The sequence below is a fragment of the Suricata suricatta genome, chromosome 5, assembly GCF_006229205.1.
Source record: "Suricata suricatta isolate VVHF042 chromosome 5, meerkat_22Aug2017_6uvM2_HiC, whole genome shotgun sequence".
NCBI lineage: Eukaryota > Metazoa > Chordata > Mammalia > Carnivora > Herpestidae > Suricata > Suricata suricatta.
Genome location: NC_043704.1, coordinates 149,139,046 through 149,162,739, shown reverse-complemented (window position 1 = coordinate 149,162,739; position 23,694 = coordinate 149,139,046). Strand labels below are relative to the sequence as shown.

The following is a 23,694-nucleotide window of genomic DNA, read 5'->3' as shown; positions in this document are numbered from 1 at the left end:
AAACAATTGCTTATAAAACTACATACTCCCTTGGGGCGCCTGGGTGGCTCAGTCGGTTGAGCGTCTGACTTCGGCTCAGGTCATGATCTCATGGTTTGTGGGTTCAAGCCCCGCATCGAGCTCTGTGCTGACAGCTCAGAGCCTGGAGCTTGCTTTGGATTCTGTCTCCCTCTCTCTCTGACCTTCCCCTGCTTGCTCGCTCACTCTCACTCAAAAATAGATAAAAATTAAAAAAAAAAACCCTACACACTCTCAAGGTATGCATGATAGACTCAGCTTGGGATTCATCAAGTCTTTAATGGGGATGGATGGGGATAAGGGGACAGAAAGAGCATGGAGTGGGGATTTTATATTATTTTTTATTTTTAAAAAAAGTAATGGAATTGCTTATTCATACTACAGGTACACAGGCTAACAAATATCAACCATCCGAAAAATCAAACTTAACTGTTGATACTACTATCTGAAGCATGTTTTGATTTCAGACCCAGCTATAGGCCCTTCGTTAATAAATATGGAAAAAGAAAATATCACTTAATACATATAGTTCCTTTGGTTTAAAAAAACACTTCCAACTTATGGAACTGCAGGAAGGGGTGGAAAGATAATGAAGTCATTGTTAGTATAACCGCTGGGGGTCCCCCTCACCTGCAGCTCTCAAGCTGCCAAAAATGAGCAGTGAAGTCTCTCCTTCAGCTGCTAACATTCAGTCGGTCAATCTGTCATGACACAGTTTAATTCTGCCATTTCTAGGGGCAGAGGGGGAGTTCATACTACAAACGTCATTTTAGACAGGATCAAAGGATCAACATGAAAACAAAACAGGATAAAAGAACATACTAACAATCTGAGGAAAAGCTACTGCCAAGGGGTGTGCGGGGGAGGGTGGCCGGAGGGCGTCATGACTGCTGAGAGATTTACTAAAAAATCATTTCTGAAGCGAATTATCTAGAGAGAGAGAGAAAGAGCAGGGATTCGAACGTAATAAAAATGAGAAGACCAGGAGAAAAGTTTTAGGCAGAAATCTGTTTTTTTTCTTCTGGCTTTCTTTTATCAGTGTAGCCATCAGTCATTAAGCAGCAACAGAATGTTCTAAAACCACTGCAACTGGAGTACAGAACTGCACCTTTTACGACACCACTTAAAACCGGCAGGATTCACGCACTTTTCAGTTCCAACAGTGGTCACCAGCGACCGACATCTGACCCGAACCTAACGTGAAAAGCCACGCTTTCTTAGCACGGTTAGAGACGCGTGAAGGGCTCAGGGCCTTTGTTTCTCTAGGATATTCGGGTGGAAACCCTGCCTCGGTGACTGGGGGGAATTCCACCTGCACAGCAGGCTCTCCATCTGCATTCAAAACCACCTAGGGCTCCTAGACGGGAGATTCTGGTTCCCAACCAGAGCAGTGGCTGGTTCTGAGGGGCCTGACTAGAGACCACGTGGTCTTCAGAGCTAACAGTGTTCAGAGTGGGGCAGACAAGGAACGAAGAACTGGGACAAGTCCATGTTTTAGGATATCTACATTATTTCTGGTTTTACCAACACTCTAGGTAGAAGCAACTTTTTATGTCACAAGCAATCATTTCTTCTCTTAAAAATAAAGTTAGAATGGAGGAGCCTGGGTGGCTCAGTTGGTTAGGCATCTGACTCTTGATCTCAGCTGAGGTCATGACCTCATGACTTGGTGGTTCGCAAGTTCAAGCTCCGAGTCAGGGCACTACACACTAGCAGTGTGGAGCCTGCCTAGGATTTTCTCTCTCCCTCTCTCCCTGCCCCTCCCCAGCTCATGCTTGCTCTCTCTCTCAAAATAAACTTAAAAAAGAAAATTAGAATGAGTGCCATTCACTCATACCTGCTTCAAAAAAGTTCTTTCCCACCCCTGAATCCATCCACCTGGGAACTTCAAAAATCACCGCTGTCCAAGCCAAGCTGAGCAGTTCTGCCCCAGCCTACTTGTCTCATTTGGGTGCCAGTGTGGCCTCCACCTGCCCTGTCGAGACTCAGGAGGCAGCCCGGACTCTACCACGTGGGTCCTCTCACTCCCACGTCAGGAAGATCGTGCCGACTCCAGCATGTGCCCAGAATCCTCACCGGCTCCCACCACTGCCCGTCGGCTCCCCAAGATCTCCCCAAACTGCCCTGCAGCCCGGCGTCCAGGGCATCTGCGCATCGAGCTGCAACCACAGCCGTTTTCCTCGAGGCGTCGGAGCTCCTTGAGGGCAGCCTGTGTCCCCTGCACCCTCACAAGTCTGCTCAGTGAAATGAACCTAGAGCTAAAGAAAGGGCAAATAACTTATACTGTGAGGGTAGGACGCCCCAAAGGGTAGCTGCGGCGGAGGTTTGGGGTAGAGTGCCAGTGGGTAGTTCCGAATGTCTTTCAAATAAAAGCTTAGAGGGAAAGGACAGTAAGTATCCAAGTATCTGGAGTGGGGGCAGAGGGGATCGATGAAGACCCGATACAGTTTGTTTTAATGAGGGGTTTAATGCCTTGGGCAGACTTGTTTTTTCAAGTCAAAAGAAAACAGGAAAAAGTTCAAGAAGCCCAAAGGTTACCAAGGTCACACAAATCCAAACCCGATAAGCAGCAGACACCCTTCCAACCCTGCGTTCTGTCATAAATCCCCTTACCAATCTGATTTCAGCGACCTTTAGAGATGAAGAGCAAAAGATAGGCCCCCCTACAACCATGTGATTTCCTTCAGTGCGGCCTAATGGAAAGGGCAGGTCTGGGCTAAAGTAGAGAGACCTGGGTTCAAATCCTACCGTGGCCATTTAATCAGTTTTGTATTCTTGGCCAAGGGCTGTCTGTAGCCTGTGCCTCTGAGTTGTCTCTTCCACAAAGGCGGACCCCACCACTCATCTGGTCACTTCTGAGAGGGCGCCCGAGGCAGAGAGCGACATGCGTCACTGCAGAACTTGGAAGGGCTGGTAACAATCCTTACCTCTAAGTACAGGAGTGAGACTGGTAGGGAAAAGCAAAAGGAATTTTATACTTTTTACTCAATATACTTCTGTACTATTTGAATTCTCTTACAGGAACATTCATTCATTCATTCAATCATTTATTGCTTGTCAAGAAAGTAATTAAAAATGAGCTGTGCTTAACAGAACATTATAAAGTGTACATACTTTGATGGGATAAGCAGAAGCATCTTTAGAGGAATGTCAAGGTTATAAGGTAATTTTTAAAAAGCCTACTCACTGAAACCGTGATTCTCAACCTGTAGGTCTGGGGACACTTGGTTCTGTAAGATTCCCTTAAAAAATTCACAGACCAATCTCTCCACAACATGACAGTTACGGTAGGAATTATTTTAGTTTTGATTTTTAGCACAGTAACTTGACATGGACCAAAAATACTTCAAATATTAAACTCTGGGTCTCGGGAAGCCAGGGAAGGAGTCAGGTCAGTGCTGCAGGCCATTCACCAGGACACACCCAAGGGTTCAAAAGGGAAGGGAATGCTAAAGCCAGACCCACCCCAGGCCACCTCCCCGAAGTCAGTTTCCAAATCTCCACCTAGCCAGAACAGCCCCTCAAGGCATCTCTAAATACCCAGGGGAGGCAAGAGTCCATTACAAAGTCACAGCTTTCCAAAATTACGTCTTTTAAAAAATACCTTGTGAAAACGAAATGCTTCCTTTAACGAGCTTTTGGGAAAACTCTCTAGCTATGGTCCACTTTTATTATAACACTGGCCACAGAGGCTACTGCTCCTATTTTAGAAACCTTTCCAACGCCGAAACCAGAGCCTTCAGCATGGCCGCAGGCACCTGAGCACCTTCTAGTAAGAATTTCAACATGACGCTCTTCAGAGAGGGGGCCATTGCTAGGGACACAAGGCAACTGGAAATCTAGTTTTCAGAAGTGACTTCACACTTCAACTTCCCACAAGAGTATGACTGATGCAAACCTCACAAGGAGAACTCTGGTCTGGAAAGGAGGAAGGCTGCGATTTAGTATCGGATCTAAAAATGTCCAATTCGATTTGTCTAGCCAAACAATATAAACCACACAGACTGAAGAATTGCATGACTCGCATTTTATACATCTGAAGTCTGCGCGGTGCTTCAGTCCAAGAGCTGGTGGAGTACTATGATGTTTTCTTAAGTGTATTCTAAAAGCACTGGGCTTTCTGCATAAGGCTGAGGTACGCTAATGCTAAGACAAATATACAAGCCATGAAAATACCAGTTAATAAAAATGACCTGCATAGGCCAACTCCTGTGGGTTCTCTCTCAAAGGCACGCAGTGTTTAATGCAACACAAACAGTTTTCTGGGTGTGGGAGATAAAAGTCAAATGAAGTTTGCCCTTTAACACAACCCAGCATTACCCTGGAGTCCCCAGGAAGGTTTAAGCTTGTCAAAAGACTTATTTAACTTTCTCATTTGAGGATAAGGAGGAAAAAAAAACCCAAAAAACTTTAAAATAGTGTATCTGCTGTAACAAGATTCAAAATTCAAAATATTGGTTCTTGAAAGGTTTGATTTTGGCTAGTTCTCCATATGTAACACCTAAACAGGCATGTGGTTGAAAAGTGTATACAACTTCCTTTTCCTACATTACAAAAAATAAATAAATAAAATCAGCATGTTAGATCTTTCTAGGAATTAAATGACTTCTAGATTATTCCTCCATATTAAAACTTTAGCTAGAAAGTTCTCTCAAATATAACTCCGTATGTCCCAGCTTTTAAGTCAACATTTACTTTTTTCAGATTATGAGCATAATACATGTTTAATAACAGTAAGATCCTATTAACCTCATCAACACCACAATCTTTCATATTAGCCTACTAGACAAGCAAAAATACGACTGTTTGTTTTTATGTGATTATCTTTCCCTCACTTCTTCAAGGGAGAATTCACATACCCTGGAAGTCCCCATTTCTCCTAGTTCCAACAAATGCAGTCATGTGACCACTGCCACAGAAGATAAGGCGCAGCTCTGTCACTCCAGAAGGTTCCTTGTACCTTTACAGACCCCCCTGCTCCTGGCCCAGCCCCTGGCAACCACAGCTCTATTTTCTGCCCCTGGAAGTCTTGCCCATAAATGGAAGCCTACAGCACATAGTCTGGCGGGCTCAAGTTTAACTAATGCATCGGGGATCCACCCATGGTGCGGCGCATCTCAATGGGTCGGTGACACTCCACTGCATAGATGTTCCAAAGCTTCCTTCAGGTTGGGGCAACTATGAATAAAATCAATAAAACCATCTGCATACAGATGTTGGTGCAGACTTAAATGTTCATTTCTCGTGGCTAAACCTAGGCAGGGGTGGGCTGGCTGAGCCGTATCCTTAGCATACATGAGCTTCGTAGGTAACTGCTGAATGACTTTCCACAGTGGCTCTTAGGATTTTTACATTCCCATCCGCAGAGTATGAGAATTCCAGCGGCTCCATTCACACCTCTGTCAGCTCTTGGTACTTGGCAGCTTAAAAAATTCTACCCATTCTAACAGATGTAGTTTTAGTTTGCATTTTCCCGGATGACTGATGATGTCACGCAGATACATGCGCCTATTTGCCATATTATGCCTTCTTTGGTGAGTGTCTGCATCTTTCATTCACTTAACATTGGGTTGCCTTTTAATTTACTGAGATTTGAGAGTTCTTGTTTTATATACAACCTCTAGTAACGCAGAAAAAAATTCTTTGCTTAAAAATGTTGTACTGATTGTATTTACATTATTTCCTGAAAACAGCTTCAAAAGCATTTAAAAAAAATTACTGAAGTATACTTGATATTCGATATTGTATTAATTTCAAGTATACTACATAGTGATTTGACAATTCTATACATTACTCAGTGCTCACCGTGAGAAGTGTAACAGCATACAACACTATCACAATATCACTTGTACTTTCCATTTCTATGACTTACTTATTTAAATGTGTACCTCTTAATTCCCTGTATCTGTTTCCCCTCTCCCCCACCCAACACCTCTCTTGGCCACTTGTTTTCTGTATTTAAGAGGCTGTTTTGTTCATTTGTTTTTTAGATTCCATATGTAAGTAAACCATATGGCATTTGACTTTCACTGACTTAATTCACTCAGTATAATACCTTCTACATCCATCTGTGTTGTTGCAAATGGCAAGATCTCAACTGCTTTTTAGTGGCTTAGTACTCCATTGTGTGTGTGTGTATGTACACACTACATCTTCTTTACCCATCCGTCAATGGGCCCTTAGGTTGCTTCCATACCTTAGCTACTGTAAATAATACTGCAATAAACCTAAGAGTGCATAAACCTTTTCAAATTACTGTTGTTTTTATTCTTTGGGTAAATACCCAGTAGCGGAATTACTGAACCATGTGGTATTTCTGTTTTTCGTATTTTGAGGTACCACCATACTGTTTTCCACAGTGGTGGCACCAATTTACTTTCCCACCAACAGCACACAGGGGTTCCCTCTTCTCCCCATCCTTGCCAACACTTGTTATTTCTCGTCTTTTTGATATTCACCATTCTGAGCAGGAAGAAGTGATCTTCCACTGCGGTTTTGATGTGCATTTCTCTGATGATTAGTGAGGCTGAGCATCTTTTCACACGTCTGTTGGCCATCTGTTGGTTCTCTTTGGAAAAATATCTGTTCAGGTCCTCTGCCCATTTTTAAATTAGACTGTTTTGTGTTTTTGGTGTTGAGTTGTATGAGTTCTTTATATATTTTGGGTTTATCATTTGCAAATATCTTCTGAGTTTTGAGACTTCTTTATATATGCTCGATCAAATATGTGACTTGCAAATATTTTGTCCCATTTGGTGTCTTAATAATATCTTTCAAGAAGCAAGAGTTGAGGGGCACCTGGGTGGCTCAGTCAGTTAGGTGTCTGACTCTGTTCCACTCAGGTCACGATCTCACGGTTTGTGGGACTGAGCCCCACATTGGGCTCTGCACTTGATGGTGTAGAGCTTGCTTGGGATTATCTCTCTCCCCCTCTCTCTAACCCTCTCCTGCTCTCTCTCGATCACACACTCTCTCTCAAAATAAACAAACATTTAAAAGAAAGAAGCAGGAATTGACTTTTGTAAAATCCAATGTATCAAATTTCTCTTTTATAGATTGTGCTTTTGATGCACAATGTTTTCTTCTAGAACTTTTACAGTTTTACATTTCACATTTAAGTCTATGATGTTCATTTGAGTTTTTATAAGTGTGTAAGGAATGGATCAAGATTCCTTTTTTGCATATGGATATCCAATTGTTCTGGTAGCACTGTTGAAGGCTGCTTCTTTCTCCACTAAATTGCTTTAGCACTTTTATACTGAAAAATCATTTGATCATATATGTATGGGTTTATTTATGGACTGTATTCTAGTCCATTGACTTATATGTATGCCCTTTCATTAACACCATATGTTCTTGCTCTAAGTGCTGAGTACTTGTCAATTACTGTTAAGGTTAAACTTTTCCATCTTTATTGGTTATTTATAGGAATCTTTTAATGAAATCTCTTTTCATTTGTCTTTAGTAGAGTTCCTCATTGATTTGTAAGAGCTCTTTTAATAGTAAGAACAGTAATCATCTATGTTGCAAATTATTTCCCTAGTTTGTTTCCGAATTATAATTTTTAAAAATAAATACATGTGCAACATATCCATAAACTATAATCAAACCATATCTATACACTGGAATTAAATTTATTATCTTTTCCTGATGATTCCCATTTAGAAAGGCCAAATATTCACCTTTGGGGGGGGGGGGCTAATTCTTTATATACAAATCCTTAATTCACCTGGAATTTATCTTAACACATAGCACAGATAGGGATCTTTCATTTCTTCTTCTTTAAATGTTTAACTATTTCCAATACAATTTATTAACTAATTCCTCCTCTGATGTCTTCTGATAATTGAGGAAGTTAAAGCTATTAGAGCCTATTTTTCTGTATCACTTACAATCACCAGCTAATGAACCATGCTGAGATATAGCGGTGTCCCTGGGGGCATCGCTGTCCCTGTGGCCCTGACACTAAAGGGCCACAAAACAGACCCTGATAGAAGTATTCAACAAATGTGTGGCACCACTATTCGCCAGGCACTGTGCTAGGTGCCTGAATGTAATCCTAACGAGACCTTGAATGTTGGCAACAAAGGGAGAATGTCCAGGACAGATGACACTACTGCCCCAATCTTGCGTCCTTTGTCACAATTCATCTGTCTTCATTCATTTGCAGAGGACATGATGACCATCTGGCTTATAAGTGAAGGCCTCATCTTACCATGGATGGAGGACACCCCTGTTACAGCTGCTTCCATGGAAGGAGACCCCTCACCCTACCTCCAAGAGCCCATAAACATTGCTAACGGCTTTGGCTCCACATATCGAACAGAGGGCCTATCATATCTGGTTTTTTCTTCTCCCAGTTTTGAGAAATATCTCATATATACCTACAACTTTACGGTATAAAGAATGATAGTTTGGTTTATGCATGTTGTGAAATGATTACAACAGATTTAGTTAACATCTGTTATCTCATGTGGACAATAAAAAGAAAAAATAATTTCTCGTGATGAGAATTGTTAGGATCTTTTCTTTTAACTCTCCCATATACCACACAACAGTGTGAACTAGAGTCATCATGCAGTTCACTACATCCCTGGTACTTACTGAATCTTGTAACTGGAAGTTTATACTTTCGGAACACCTTTCTCCAATCCCCATCTCTCGCCTCTGGTAACCATACTCTGATCTCTTCTTCCTGAGTGTGGGGTTTGTTTTGGTTTGGTTTTAGATTTTCACATGCAGGATCATGCAATATTTATCTGTCTTTTCTCACTTAGCATAATATCTGCAAGTCCATATTGTCACAAATGGTAGGATTTCCTAATTTTTTATAGCTGAATAATACCCCATTGTGTGTGTGTATACAATATGTATACCACAACGTCCTTATCCATTTATCCACTGATGGACACTTAGGTTTCTTTCAATGTCTTGGCTATTGTGAACAATGCTGTTCTGAACATGGCGGCGGGGGGGTGGCGTGCAGATATGTTTTCGAGTTAGTATTTTCATTTCCTTTGGATATATTCCCAGAGGTGGAATTGCTGAATCATACGGTACTACTTTTAGTTTTCTGAGCAAACTCCATTCTGTTTTCCATGTGCCTGTACCAATTTATATTCCAACCAATGGCGCACAAGGTTTTCCTTTGCTCCACATGCACATCAGCATTTGTTATCTCCGGTCTTTCTGAAGATGGCCTTTCTAGCAGACATAAGGGGGTATCTTGTTGTGGTTTTAAGTTGCTTTCTCTGATGACTAGTGATACTGAACATCTTTTCATGTACCTGCTGGCCATTTGTGTATCTTCTTTAGAAAAATGTCTATTGAGGATCTTTATCCATTTTTAACTGGATTATCTGCTTTTTTGTTGTTGAGTTACAGGAGTTCTTTACATATTGATACTAATCGCTTATCCAATACATGGTTTGCAAATATTTTTTTCCCATTCCATAGGCTGTCGTTTCACATTGTTGGTGGCTTCTTTTCCTGTGGCAGAAGCTTTGTATTTGATATAGTCTGTTTATTCTTTACTTTACTTCTTATGCTTTAGGTGTCCTATCCAAAGAAATCATGTCAAGGACATTGATTCCTGTTTTCTCCTAGGACTTTCATGGTTTCAGGTCTTTAATCCCTTTCAAGATAATTTTTGTGTAAGACAAGGGTCAATCTTAATTCTTTTACATGTGAATATCTAATTTTCTTCAGTTTATTAAAGAGACAGTCTTTTCTCCAGTGAATATTCTAGGCTCCCTTGCCAAATATTAGTTGACTCTATATGCTTATTTCTGGGCTCCTGATTCTGTTCCATTACTCCATCTGTCTGTTTTTATGACTACACCATGGCCTTCCTGACTACAGCTTTAGAGCATAGCTTGAAATCAGAAAGTGTGATGTGTTCTGCTCTGTTCTTAGTCAGGATGTCTTTGGCTACTTTGGGTCTACCATGGTTCCATATCAATCTTAGGAACGTTCTTCTATTTCTGTAAAAAAAAAAAAATGCCATTGGAATCTTAACAGGAACTGGCTTTTGGTAGTATTAACATTTTAACAACATTAATTCTTCCAATCCATAAACAAGGGCTACTTTCCATTTGTTTGTATCTTTGATTCTTTCATCAATGTCTTATAGTTTTCAAAGTAGAGATCTTTCACCTCCTTGGTTAAATTTGTTCCTAAGTATTTTATTGTTTTTGATGCCATCATAAACGGGATCAATTTACTTTTTCAGAAAAATCGTTAGTGGAGAGAAATGCTACTGATTTTTATATGTTAACTTTGTATCTTGCCATTTTACTGAATTTGTTGATTAGTTCTAACAGTTTTTTGGTGAGTCTTTAGGACTTTCTCTATATAAAATCATGTTATTAGCAACTAGAGGCAATTTTACTTCTTCCTTTCCAATGCTGATGTCTTTTGTTTTTATTGCCTGATGGCTCTAGGTAGGACTTCCAATACTGTGTTAAATAGAGTGTCTTGTTCCTGATCTTAAACGAAAAGCTCTGGGCCTTTTACCACTGAGAATGATGGTGGTGGTGGGCTGGTCATATACGGCCTTTATTATGTTGAGGTACACTGCCTCTGTGTCCACTTTGAATTTTTATCATAAATGGATGTTAAATTTTGTCAAATGCTTTTTTTTTTTTTACATCTATGAGATGATCACAATTCTCTTCTTTCAATTCTAGTAATAACTGATTTGCAAATGTTGAACCTTGCATCCCAGGGATAAATCACACTTGATCATCATGGTGAATCACTTTAATGTGCTACTAAACTGTTAGCTAGTAGTTCGTGGAGAATTTTTGCATCTATATTCATCAGGGATATTGGCCTGTAGTTTTCTCTTCTACAGTGTCCTTTTCTGCCTTCAGTATCAGGAAAATGCTGGCCTAGTGGAATGAGTTTAGGAATGTTCCCTCCTCTTTGATTTTTCCGAAGAGTTTGAAAAGGATTGGTATTAATTCTCTAAATGTTAGGTAAAATTAGCCAGTTGGATTTCTGATTACTGAGTCAGTCTCCTTACTAGTAATTGGTCTATTCAATTTTTCTATTTCTTCCTGACTCAGTCTTAGTAGGTTAGTTGTAGAATTTTCCCATTTCTTCCAGGTTGTCCAGTTTGTCAGCATATAGTTATTCACAACAGCCTCTTAGGACCCTCTGTATTTTTGTGGTATCTGTTGTAATACCTCCTTTTTCATTTATAATTTTGCTGATTTCGGTCTCTCTCTTTTCCTTAGTCTAGCTAAGGCCTTGTTAATGTTATCTTTTCAAAGAAACAACTTTTAGTTTGGTTATTCTTTTCTATTTTCTTCTGTTCTCTGTTTCATTTTTTTCTGTTCTTTATTATTATTAATCTTTATTATTTCCTTCCTTCTATGAGACCTTTCTTGTTTCTTAATGCAGGCATTTATTGCTACAAACTTCCCACTTAGAACTGCCTTTGCTGCATCCATAAGTTCTAGTATATTGTGTTTCCATTTTCTTTTTTTTTTACATGCAGATTTCATTTAAAGTATTTATGACATATAATATACATGACTCTGTTCTTGTTACAAAACATTCACAGAATGCTGCCAAGGCTACATTTTGCATTATTCTTATCCTCAATTCTAGGTCCCTTCCTGGAGGTCACTATCTGGCTCTGCTGACCTTTAGCTATACTTTCATATGCCTAAGTGACACATAGGAGAATACATAGTTTTGTTTTCGAAGCTATATGGAGAACATTGTATTTTTTTTTAAGTTGTGTTAAAATACACGTACATTTACTGTCTTAACATCTTTGAAGCGCATAGATTTGTGGCAGTAAGCACGTTCCTGCTCCTGTGTTAGAATATCTTGTTGTTAAACTTCTTTATTGTTTTCACGTTTAATTTTAATTTTCTTTTTACTTAACAGCTTGTCTTATAGATTTTTCTTCAGGTTTTTTATTTGTGTGTGTGTAGCTTTTCTCATTCCTCTTAACTTCATCTTGGCATTTCACGGTGTTGTAAATAGTTTTTTGAATCATTTCCATATTAGTGGACGTTAAATTACTTCCAACTTTCTGCTGTTGTACGGAAATGGACTCCTTAAAATATTTTCTTTCTTCACTGCTTAATAATAAAACACGAGCTGGAGCCATATTGGCTCAAAGCACAACTTTTCAACATTTTCTCGCTGCTTGCAAAGCAGAATGATCCCTTATGCTTCAGCAGAAAAGTGTCCTTAAATCAGAGAGCAAGTGACGGGCAGTTGTCCTGTGATGAGAGTCTCAAGTGCCAGCCTGGTTATTGTGTTTCCATTTCCATTTGTCTTGAGAAACTTTCACTTCCCCTTTAGTTTCTTCTTTGATCCATGGTTGTTCAAGAATATCATGTTTAAGAGTTTTCAGTTATGATTTCATGATTCTTTCTCATCTTTGCTATCAGTGTGCCAGCCTCTAAGAAGTCCCTGATGTTACCTATCTGTAAGCTGAAGGCTGAAAATACGAATTTACTGAACTTGCTAGAATTGTATGTAAAATTAACCAGATAAGAATCTGAGTGAGACCTTGAAATGAAAACTATAAAAAAACACATGAACCCTTACATGGGCTTAGGACAGTCCATTTCAGCATCCTAGGAGGCTTTATCTGCTTGCTTTGTGGTGTTCTGCTTTACGACAACTCAAGAAATGATCTAAGTGATCAATAAACAGTCCCCTAACTGGTAAGAGACACTGATAGCTAAGGACTCTGAAATTCATTTCTCTTACATGAAGTAAAGTTGTAGAAAGCTCCCTTATGCATGAAAAAACTGTTCCCTCTAACCCCCTGAAAGCAACTAGAAAAATCAACTCAGAAATGGAACACAACTTTGCTAACTCTTCTTACCTCTGTTATTAATGAATTCATCTTGACACTAAAGCTGGATGGTAAGTGCAAAAAAATTTTATCAAACTGTTTACTGACAACTTGATAGCAACAGAGCCCATCCACAAACTGATAACTGGGAACAAAATTAGGACGAATCTAGAACTATGGGGAATCTTCTGCTTCTAGGTAGACTGTAATGTGTTGGGCAGACTGAAGGTTCTGCTGTAACAACTAGAAACGAAATGAGAACTTGCAGAAATCAGGTTTTCAAAGCCTTGGAAGCAACAGAAATAAGTGAACTGAAATTCCAAATGAACTGAATGAAATTCCAGAATCATGAAGAGTCCCTTCTAAGAGCTGAGGCAGAAATCCAAACAAGAATAATGTGACCTAAAGGGTATCAACAGATCACATGCATTCCTAAAAATGGTTAAACCAAATCAACTTCTACTACATCCAAAAGAAGAGCTAATGTCTACCAACTATTTAGAAACGTGAAAAATAGGTAAATTTAGGAGACTACAGCTAGTCTGTTGCAAGAATATAAGCTTGCAGTGGACTGACATTTAAAGTCTCATATACCAATCAATTGGATTTTGTTGACATTAGTCTCCTAAGAATTGGCTGAACTGGTTTCAGTCCTCAGTACAGAACTGAGAATCACGCTTTGGAACAGGGGGTCACACCATCTGAGGGGCTTCCCGGCCATCTACTGGAGCTCCTAATCCATGTGAAGTCTCTTTAAACTGTAACAAGGACCTAATGTCAGTGAAGAATTGATACATACAAACTGTTCATGACAGTTGGGGTTGAAGAAAAAAATACCAAACACATCAAATACCTACCAATTAAGTCTTCAGCTTCAAAACCAAAAGGCACACCATAACCCCTGCGCTCATCCTTCCTGTCAAAGTTGTGGGTCAACTTTTTACTCAGCCCCACAAGCTTGCAAGGTCAGATCCAAAACACGGTTTCATAGCGGTCTGTATGTCAGATCGTGCCTCTCTGTGAAGAGAGGAAGGCCGGCTTGCACCGGACTTGAGGTGAGTCCAGGACACATTCATACATACGCACAAGTCGGGGAAAAGGAGTTCCAGGATGAGCAAGGATATCAGGAAGGGCCGTGGGAGGGGCGGTGGCCACAATTAAACTTTGTGAAAAACAATTTCATGGCATGTAAATTTTCATTTCTTTAGTTCATCTTCTATAATATTTAACTCATTTAAACAAACATTAGGGCTTGTCATGTTTACCAGGTGATAGGGATGGAACACAGATAAGACATAAACAAACACAGTTCTTGCTCAAGGACCTCACTACTGAGCAAGAGGGACAAGTGAGCCACCTGAAATGTGCGAGGCTTGGCGTCACCCCATCTAATTCCAATGGGAAAAGGCCATCAGGGCTTGTGTCCCCTTCATTTCATCACCCTCTGTTTTCAGCCATCTAACAATGCCCCCGATTACTTTTATCAAATGAACTAGTGCACCTACTCTGTGCCTGGCTGCATTCCGGGCAGCAGTTAGATGTATCTCCAAAGGTCTCCCTCCACAAAGTCTTTGTCTCCTACCTGCTGAACAAGTGCCACAAATGTTGAGGTCCTACAGTGTTTTCCTTAGGTTTCCAGGTTTAAAATAATTGTGAATTAAAGTTTTATAATACTAAATTCGGCACTGTTCTACACTATACTGGTATAATTTAAAACATCACCATCGGGCACCTGGGTGGCTCAGTTGGTTAAGCGTCCAACTTTGGCTCAGGTCATGATCTCACGGTTTGTAGGTTTGAGCCCCGCGTTGGGCTCTGTGCTGACAGCTACCTCAGAGCCTGGAGCCTGTCTTTGAATTTTGTGTCTTCTTCTCTCGGACCCTCCCCTGCTCACGCTGTCTCTCTCTCTCTCAAAAATAAATAAAACATTAAAAAATAAAAAATAAAAAAACATCACCATAAGGCCAACCAATAGACACCAGGTAAGATAAATCAGTGTTTTCTGAAGACAAAGTTGGTTAGATGGAACACGGGTTAACAGAGAATGAGGGGAAGAAGACATGTAAGCACAGTGAGTCCACGTACTGGGAATCACAGTTGTAAGGAAGCACACGTTCCACTAATTAGCGTGGCTTAGCCCTGTGGTGCCCTCCTCTAGGTCTACCCTCCATCCTTCTCCACCAAGGTCAGTAGCAACACGTGAGCATCTGACTGAGACAAGCCACAGCCCGTGAAAAGAAGAAACCCACACGTCCATGTATGATTGTGACTGTCAAAGCGTTTCCTGGGCAGAGGCTCTGGGAGTCCTGACAACTTCAGGACCACAAGGGCAACTCCCTGATAGGGAAGGACGGGTTCCCCAGAAACAGACGTGTCACTAACAAGTCCCACCAGGCCATTTCAGAGCAAGAGCAAGAGCACCATCGAGCATGGCACCTCCCTGTCAACACCATTTTCACCAGTTCTTAAAAACACTACTGCGACTTCACTCAACATTCAGGAGTTCGGACTCTGGGGCAATGTATGTTCTGACTAACTCGATTTACTGTGTTGAAAGTCTGCATTAACTGCTGATATTTTGTTTTGCAAACTAGTCCTTCTTCAACAGGTTTCTTTGTCTCCCCACCAAAAAAAAAAAAAAAAAAAAAGTACCCAAATAGATTGGATATTTTCAACTCCCTAAAGGTTTCTTATTCACCTAAAGTGAACAGATTTAATTTCTGTATTTCCTTTTTATTTTTAATTTTTTAAATATTTATTCATTTTTGAGAGACAGAGAAAGACAGAGCACAAGTGGGGGAGGGGCAAAGATAGAGGGAGACACAGAATCAGAAGCAAGAAGCAGGCTCCAGGCTCTGAGCTGTCAGCACAGAGCTGGCCCAACACAGGGCTTGAACTCACAAACTGTGAGATCATGCCCTGAGCAAAAGTCAGACGCTCAACCGACTGAGCCACCCAGGCACCCCTAATTTCTGTACTTCTGTATTAAGATAGTTAACTGTTCTAAGTGGTTTAAAAAGCTCTTCTGAAGTTCCAAGAAACTAACCAATTATCAAATAAATACTTTCATTTGTTTTTATCTAACATTAAAAACACACACTTAAAAAAATCCCTACTGTAAAAGTTAACCTATTCCCTACATTCTGCAAGTTAAACACAACTAAAAACATGTGTGCGAAAAAAACAAGAGCAAAGGTCCTGGCCCTCCCCCTTCCTCCCAGTTTTCCCACGGTAGCCAACATTTCAGAAATTCCCGAGGACAAATTTCCAAAGGAGGAGAAAGCACCTCAAAAGGAAAACTGAGGCCATGATCTTTAAACACCCTTTGGGACCACAGCCCTAACGCCAAGAGACCAGGCATGCTGTGATCCTTCCTCGAAGGCGCCTTGGGACAGTTTCATCTGACTGAAGATGATCTTGTGTCCGGTGTTTTGCTAAGTGCCACTCTGGTGTCGTCCATCTGCCTCCAGCAGTCTTCAAGGCAGGAACTATTACTACCCTCATTTCACAAATGGCAGTAACACAGACCACAGAATTGAGCCAAGTGGGCACGAAGCAGGGCAGTGTCGGGGCACCCTCCACCTCTGGGGGCCAAGCAGGTAGCATGTGGGCAGGAGCAGCCCTGGTCAAGGGATGGGAGATGGAAGGGCCCTGAGGCAGGACTGGATGTGGACCATGACTAACAGCATCGCTGGAGCTGAGCAAGCGACTGAAAGCAGAAAGGGAGTCACTAGTGAGGGAGGAAATGGGGGTGCCAATCTCGAGGACCATGCTGCTGTGAAGGCTCCCGCTTTGACTGGGAAGGAAATGATAAGACTTTAGAGTATTCTGAGCAGAGCAGAGACAGGCATTGACATTTTAGAAGGAACTGATAAGCAATGCTTTCCCTTATGAGTAATGACCACCGAGAACGGCCACCGCCCCGCCACTCCCCCCTCTACCAGATGTTCCCCACCACAAGTCCTAACTTCCTGTCACCCAAAGACCTAGGACCTCCTCTCACCTGGAACTGTCAGTATCTGAAAACTGGCGGCAGGGAACAAAACACAGGAAAGCTTCCTGTGAAATCCCTTCCTCCTCTATCTTCCTTCAAAGATGCACACATTCGTGCCCGTAAGCGAAGTGCCCACCTCCTCACACCAAGTACCCAAAGACTCGGAGCCGGGCTCGTGTGTGGAAAGCAGGTGAACAGTGACTCCCAGCGTTGACTCTGGTGGGACCAGCAATCAGGAGCCCTGCACACTGCTGTACTCCCACCGGGAAAGGAGGAGGAGGAGCGCCGGGGCCCATGGAAAACCAAACCAAACCAAATCCACGTCTAGTCCGTTAGCAGCAAGGGCCCTTTGAAAACTACAAGGTGCTATGAATCTTCTGGATGAAGAGAATGGTTCTGAATGAGGCAGCGAGGCCACCTTCTGACCTGCACAAAGCCAGGGGACCCCAGACGAGAAGCTCTGGGAATGGAAGGAGCAGGAGAGTCTCCGGGCTCCAAACACAGGAAAGGCAAGGTGTCCTGCCCTGGATCAACATCAGAAAAAATGTCCGAAGGACCTGAAATTTGGTTTTCACTTACTCATCCCTAAATAAGCACAAGGCGTGATTAAAATGAGGCGGGGGAGGCGAACGAGAATAATTTAAGCTCAATTATCAACATCAAAAAAAGAGTTTTATTGTTCTTGTTAGTAATTTTTGAAACTAAAGAGATTTAAACATTTTTCTTCTGAACACTTATTCTTTAAAGAATATGAGAATTACCATATTGGAAATCTATTTTTCCACAAATAACCTAAAACATTTGATCCTAGGATTTTAAATCAGAGGTAGGCAAGGCTGGATGCACATCAGAATCTCCCAGAAGCTTCTGGATAAGGGCCTTATCCGAGACTATCTGAACCAGAATCCCTGAGGCAGGGCCCAGGCAAGGTTTGCTTGTTTTTTAAAAATCTGCTCTAGGTGAAACTTACCAGTAGTAAGCAGAGAACCACCAATTTAAATCTTACCATACATACCACTACGAAGTTATACTTATAAAGTAGCCTCAACACATACTTCACTTTATCTGAATCTTGTAACAGTGAAAATAAGCACCCGAGCTAAAAATGCAGTAGGGAAAACATTAAAGAAGTATGTCATTTTAATCACTGACTGTCTGAGGGCTGAGTTAGCCTAAAAGACCCCTATGTATGCTACCTATTGGTTACACCACCCATAACATTCCATGCTCAAGAATTTAAATTATAATATTAAGTTCTAGAGTAGCTTATTTATAAAAAAAAATATTTTACTCACAGCACAGAACAGCTCTTTCCTAAATACACAATTACACAACATTCACACTGTCAAGCCAGTACGCCGTGCACAAAGAGCTAAAACTGTCAAGTGCTTTTATTTACACAGGGTTCATGCCGGATCAACTTTTAACTATGATCTCTGAAATAACTGTCATTTGTTCACAGGCACATGAAACTATAGAAACTTTAGGAAAGCAGTTTTTTTGTTTGTTTGGTTGGTTTTACATGACAAGTACTACACTCTGTAAACTTTCGGACGAGGTGACCTGCACTAGACAGCTGGGCTGCGGAAGGTGTGCACGGGTTTCCGTGGAAACGTTCACGTCCACATGGCTGAACCCGCCTGCGTCTGCCTGGGCCCAAGGACGCCCCACAGCTCACCTGCACACATACCACGCAGGCAGGTTTCACATTTACTTTTTTAAATAAAACAAACAAGACAGTCCTTTAAAGCAGATAAAACTTCCTTCCCTATGCTTAAGAAAAGGCACAAATGATCCCTTAAAAATGTGTAATCTCAAATTCTACACTCAGGCCTAAAACTTTGTGACACAGCCAAGGTCTTCTCATCGATAGCCCATCAGGGCTCACAGTTCAAAAGGCAAAATTTAAGAGTAAGTAATAAGAATTTAACCAGAGTCTGACTCTGGGAAGAGAAAATTCAAGTCAGAGAACACAGAAACGTTACTAAAGCCTCTGTCTCTAATAAATAACTTTGAGCACAGAAAATGAAACTATCCCCACTCAGATTTGGTGCAGAATGGGAGGAACTGTAAAAGCAAATACATTAACAGCTTTTCTGGAAGAAATCTGAAATAAAAGCAAGGAGTTATCAATTCATAACAACTATAATAGCAGATTTAGATAAACCAAAGAGAAACTGTCTGAGTTACACCTTCTGGACTAGCTCCAAAGTTCTACCACACAGGCTGTACAACCTGTGCAGTAAGCAATAATCTCTGAAAAGCTTTCAAAGAAAACATTTACACATGACACATAAAGCTACGATCACAGTTCTGGTGGCTGCCCATTTCCTAAATTCTCGAAAAAGACTCTTTTGTAGGAGGGAATATGAGGACATATTTCTTCATGGTGCTAAAGCAGAGCAGGGAACAGACTGCCTCAAATACACTGAATGTGGCTTCTAGTTAAACCCCAACTCTTGGCTTGAATATGCCAAGATTTCCAAAAACTGGCGTATTCTACAAACTGTAGAAGCACATACACATCAGTCAAGAGTATCTCGATTTATGTCTCACTAACCTACTTTCTCACAAGACAAGGCAATGCTTTTCAGATAGACCAGCTAGTCATTTTAAATTCACACTGGGTTTAGAAAAGGAGTAATTAAAGATGCTTAAGAAACAGAGTTTTAAGATATGTCCACAGTCTTCCTCAGCTCTTAAAGCACGACTGAACCAGAAAAAGTATATATTAAGTAATGAAAGCAAATTAAAAATCTATAAAAGGGAAGTAAAAGCAAACTACATATTGTTCTTGTTTGCAGGTCAGAGGGAATGATACGGATACTAATTAACTCTGAACATGAAGGGTAGACACCAATACATCCTAAAACAAAACAGAACCCATGGCAATAAGCACAGTTTCATAGTGATAAAAGGTATAGTATAGCCCATTATGCAAAATAAATTATAGACGTTTATATACTTTACACAGCTTGAAAATAACATATAAAAGCAAGAATTGATTAAAATACAAAATTCAGATTAGAGTGGGGAACTAGTATAATTCTCTCAGAAAATAACATCAGAGTAAAAACCTGACACAGAGGAACAAATTATATAATTACCAACCCTAATTATGTACAAAAACTTTGTATATGCTAAAAATAGGAATATTTTATCATACAGGGAGTTGTCACCAAAAATCACTATTAAGCCACACAGAAAATCTAAAAATACTCTCCAGAGCAAAAACCAATCAGGTTGCAATGTAGATTACTGACTGCCATGTACTAAAATTATCAGTTTAAAACCAAACAGCTGAAAAGAAAAATCTATCCACTTCGAATTAAAAAAGAAAAAAAAGAACCTCTGGGTTAAATAAGACATGAAACAGTAAAGATAAACTTCAGCAATGAGTAACACTGGCCGGAGAGTGAAATCCTCGATGTTACCAGAGATGCAGGAGAGAGCAACCCACAGCCTTAAATGTCAGAAATCAGGACCCGGGGGGGTTTCAACCGAAGACAGTAAAAAAGAAAACAAAAGGGAAATGAAGGATCATGAAAACCTTAGTAACTACAAAAGAAAAAGTAATGACAGAAAGCAGAAGTGCAGTTGATAAATAAAATCAAAATCTAATTCTTTGCAAACAGCGACAACACCCAAACCAAGAGTCAATGTGAAGGACCAGTGCACTCCAAAACACTTACAGAACTGAACCAAAGGGGCTTATTAATTCAGCAACGTCTGGCAATTAAATGACAGATTTTAATATTTGTCTCTACTAGTTCTGCTATGTATTTGTGAAAAATCGCTGACTTTGGCACAATAAACTACACTGGCAGGTAACTGTCCATTTGTTTTTTAAAGGATTCTATATTTATCCCAATCATATAATCACACAAAAATTAATTGAAAGTAAGAAAAGTTACCCATGAATGCCACCTAATTCGTACTTTACCAACCATTTCTCAAACTAGCGAGGCAGCCTCCCACTTTCCTTTAACTGTTTAAAAACTTTTTAAAGGTTTTTAAGGCAATAATGAAGATATAAGAAAAAAAAAGGAAGAAAACTAGAGTGAATACCTGTGCACCCACCATCCACATTAGAAAATAAACATCACCAATACAGATGGAACCTTCCAGGTCTGCTCGCCGCTCAGAAGTAATTCATCAGTGCTTCCCTACACGTGCATGCACTCCTAGACAATATGTAATACTGCTTTGTATGTTTTAAACTTTGATATAAATGTTGTAATACTACCAGTATTCTTACAAACTTGCTTTTCTTAAATGTTTGTGAACTACAGCCATGATGATGTACACAGTTCATTAATCTTCACCAATATACAGAATCCCATCACACGCATATCAAACAGTGAGTTCTCCTGATGAATACTCAAAAATGCTGTTAAAAACATTCTCTGAAAAGTGTGTACGTGAGTGAGAGCATCTCTAGGCTACGTACACAGGAAGCAGTGCTGAGTCTCAGGCCAGGGTACATGATTAACTTCAGTAGATAAGTGTCTTCTACACAGTACTAGTTAAGATTACCTGAAGATCTAGTCTTGTCTACACTTGGTGTTGTCTAACTTTAGTTTTTCCCAATGTGAAAAGTATGAACAGTAATCTTAACATGCTTTTATTTTCCCTGATTAGTATTGAGGTTGAACATCATTTTCAAGTTCAGACATTTATGTTTCCCCTTCTGCAAATTCTTGGCTTCCTTTTCTGATTAGACCTGCTCCATTAATCAAAAATCTCGGACTCAATTATTCTAATGAAAGGTTTCGGTGAAGCCTTGTTATCTGCAGTGGGCAGGACCCATTCAACAAGCCTTTCTTGTACAGGACACATAGATCAAGTAAGAAAAGCAGCATCTTCATGTACAGAACACTCAGTATAAAATCGGAACTCTCCAATGTGTGGCTTTACTCTTCTGTAACCTGCATTTCAAGCGAGCAGAAGCAAATGGAAGACCCCTATCTCAGAACTGTGGTATCATGTATGTGTAATATGAGGGCATTCTGATATTCTGATATTAAACTAAAAACTGTAAAAGGTGACTACACTTTCAGTTTAACAAATTCTTAAAAATTAAGAATAAATTCCTAAATTCCTAATATGACTTTCAAAACAGACATGACCCCAAAGGGACAATACTGACACAAGCTGAAAAGCAGCAAACACTTCCACCACGAGTACATAACTCATGACAAGAGAGAACACAATCATATTCTGGAGTGAAGAGAGGATAGCAGGCAATGCAAAGGGCTACCGAGATTCTGGAATCGACCGCATGCAGCAGATGTCTGCACGTCTACCTCCTTCCTGTCCTACACAATGAAATGGACAATAACCACCACACAGGTCGCTGTGAAAGGTAAACATGATAACACAGGATACAACACCTCTATCTGATCCAATTCTATCCTGTGGATGAGGAAATGAAGCAGAGAGAGATCAAGTACACTCTTCAAGGTCACAATTAATAAAAGATCCCCCTGCCCAAATTCTTCATACGGTACTGTAGTATCACAGTACTTTTCCCAGATGAGTCTCAATGAGCATTAAAGGACAGGCACGGGGAGGAGCTGACTAGGGGCACTACCGGAAGGATCTACGAGGACAGGAAATGTCCTCAGACCTTCAAAAGAATTACAATGAGCAGGTGATGGCTACCTTAAAGGAGAACTTACTCATTTTCCTTTGTGCTGACAAATACACTTCAGCCGTTTGCCACGTAAAGAGTAAAACAAACTAAGTGCCAGCTCTAGGAATACACAGCATCCATGAAACCCAATCTGTTAATTGAGACCCCTTTATAAAGTCCCTTAAGAAATTATTTTTAGATAAACAACGCCCAACTGACCAACTATACTCTCCAGCTGGTGGAATTCAAGTGGGCAGATACTGGAGGAAGGTCACCTACCTACAGCGGGGGCGTCATACTCATCACCAAGCAGAATTTCTGGCGCAGAATATGCAAGAGATCCACAGCTTGTCGTGAGCTTCTTCCCTGGTTGAAATTTGTTGCTGAAACCAAAGTCTGTCAACTTTACAAGACCTTGTTTTTCGAAGAAGACCACATTCTCTGGTTTTAAGTCTCTGTGAACCACATGGAGTTTATGGCAATAAGATATAGCATGAACAATTTGAGCAAAGTACTTCTTGGCCAAATCTTCATTAAGTCCCTCTTCGTGCTTCATTATGTAATCGAACATATCTCCTCCATCCCCAAGTTCTAGAATAAGATAGAGTTTGGTCTGCGTGTCAATAACCTCGTAAAGGCGCACGATGTTGGGATGCTGCACTAGCTTCATGCATCTCACTTCCTGGAAGAGATGACCAGTGGCTAGAGTGTCCAATTTTGTCTTGTCAATAACTTTTACTGCTACTTTTTCACCTGTAAAGACATGCCTGGCAAGTTTAACCACTGCAAAATGACCTCGACCCAAGGTTTTATCCAGATCATACAATCCAGCAATCTTCCCATCATACCCTCGCTTGAATCCTGCCATGCTGGTCCCACGGAAGAAAAATATCTAGACTGCTTGAAATGGATCTTCTCATACAAGAATATCTGGTGAAAATAAGGAATTCATTTTCAAGGTTGCCACGGACGTCTACAAAATAAGAGAAGAAACAAAATTCAGTTTCTGTAGCTTTTCCTTTTATAGCTTCCTTATTTTTTTTGTAACTTTTTTATTTTTTTTAGAATATAACACTATTTTTTTAACATATGCAATTATTTTCCATCATTTACAATACAGTAGTTACGACACTCCAAATGGATAAGCAAAGTAAAAAATCAGAACCCCAACTTTTTTTTCATGTAATTAGACTTATACAGAAATTAGAAGGTTAAGTAACA

The 23,694-nt window shown here is 40.4% G+C and overlaps 1 protein-coding gene across 2 annotated transcripts in view; it reads right to left on the bottom strand.

Annotated features, from left to right (window-relative positions):
- Positions 1 to 23,694, bottom strand: part of SNRK (SNF related kinase) — a 54,535-nt gene that overhangs the window by 18,567 nt on the left and 12,274 nt on the right. Inside the window, exons 2-3 of one of the 2 annotated variants that reach the window (XM_029940486.1) lie at positions 23,322 to 23,446; positions 22,753 to 23,226 (exon numbers count right to left, since the gene is read on the bottom strand). In XM_029940486.1, coding sequence (XP_029796346.1) covers positions 22,753 to 23,143 — 391 coding nt within the window. In that variant the 5' untranslated portion in view covers positions 23,144 to 23,226; positions 23,322 to 23,446. Of the gene's footprint in view, positions 1 to 22,752; positions 23,447 to 23,694 lie in introns of both variants that reach the window. The other variant, XM_029940484.1, reaches the window with a different exon arrangement.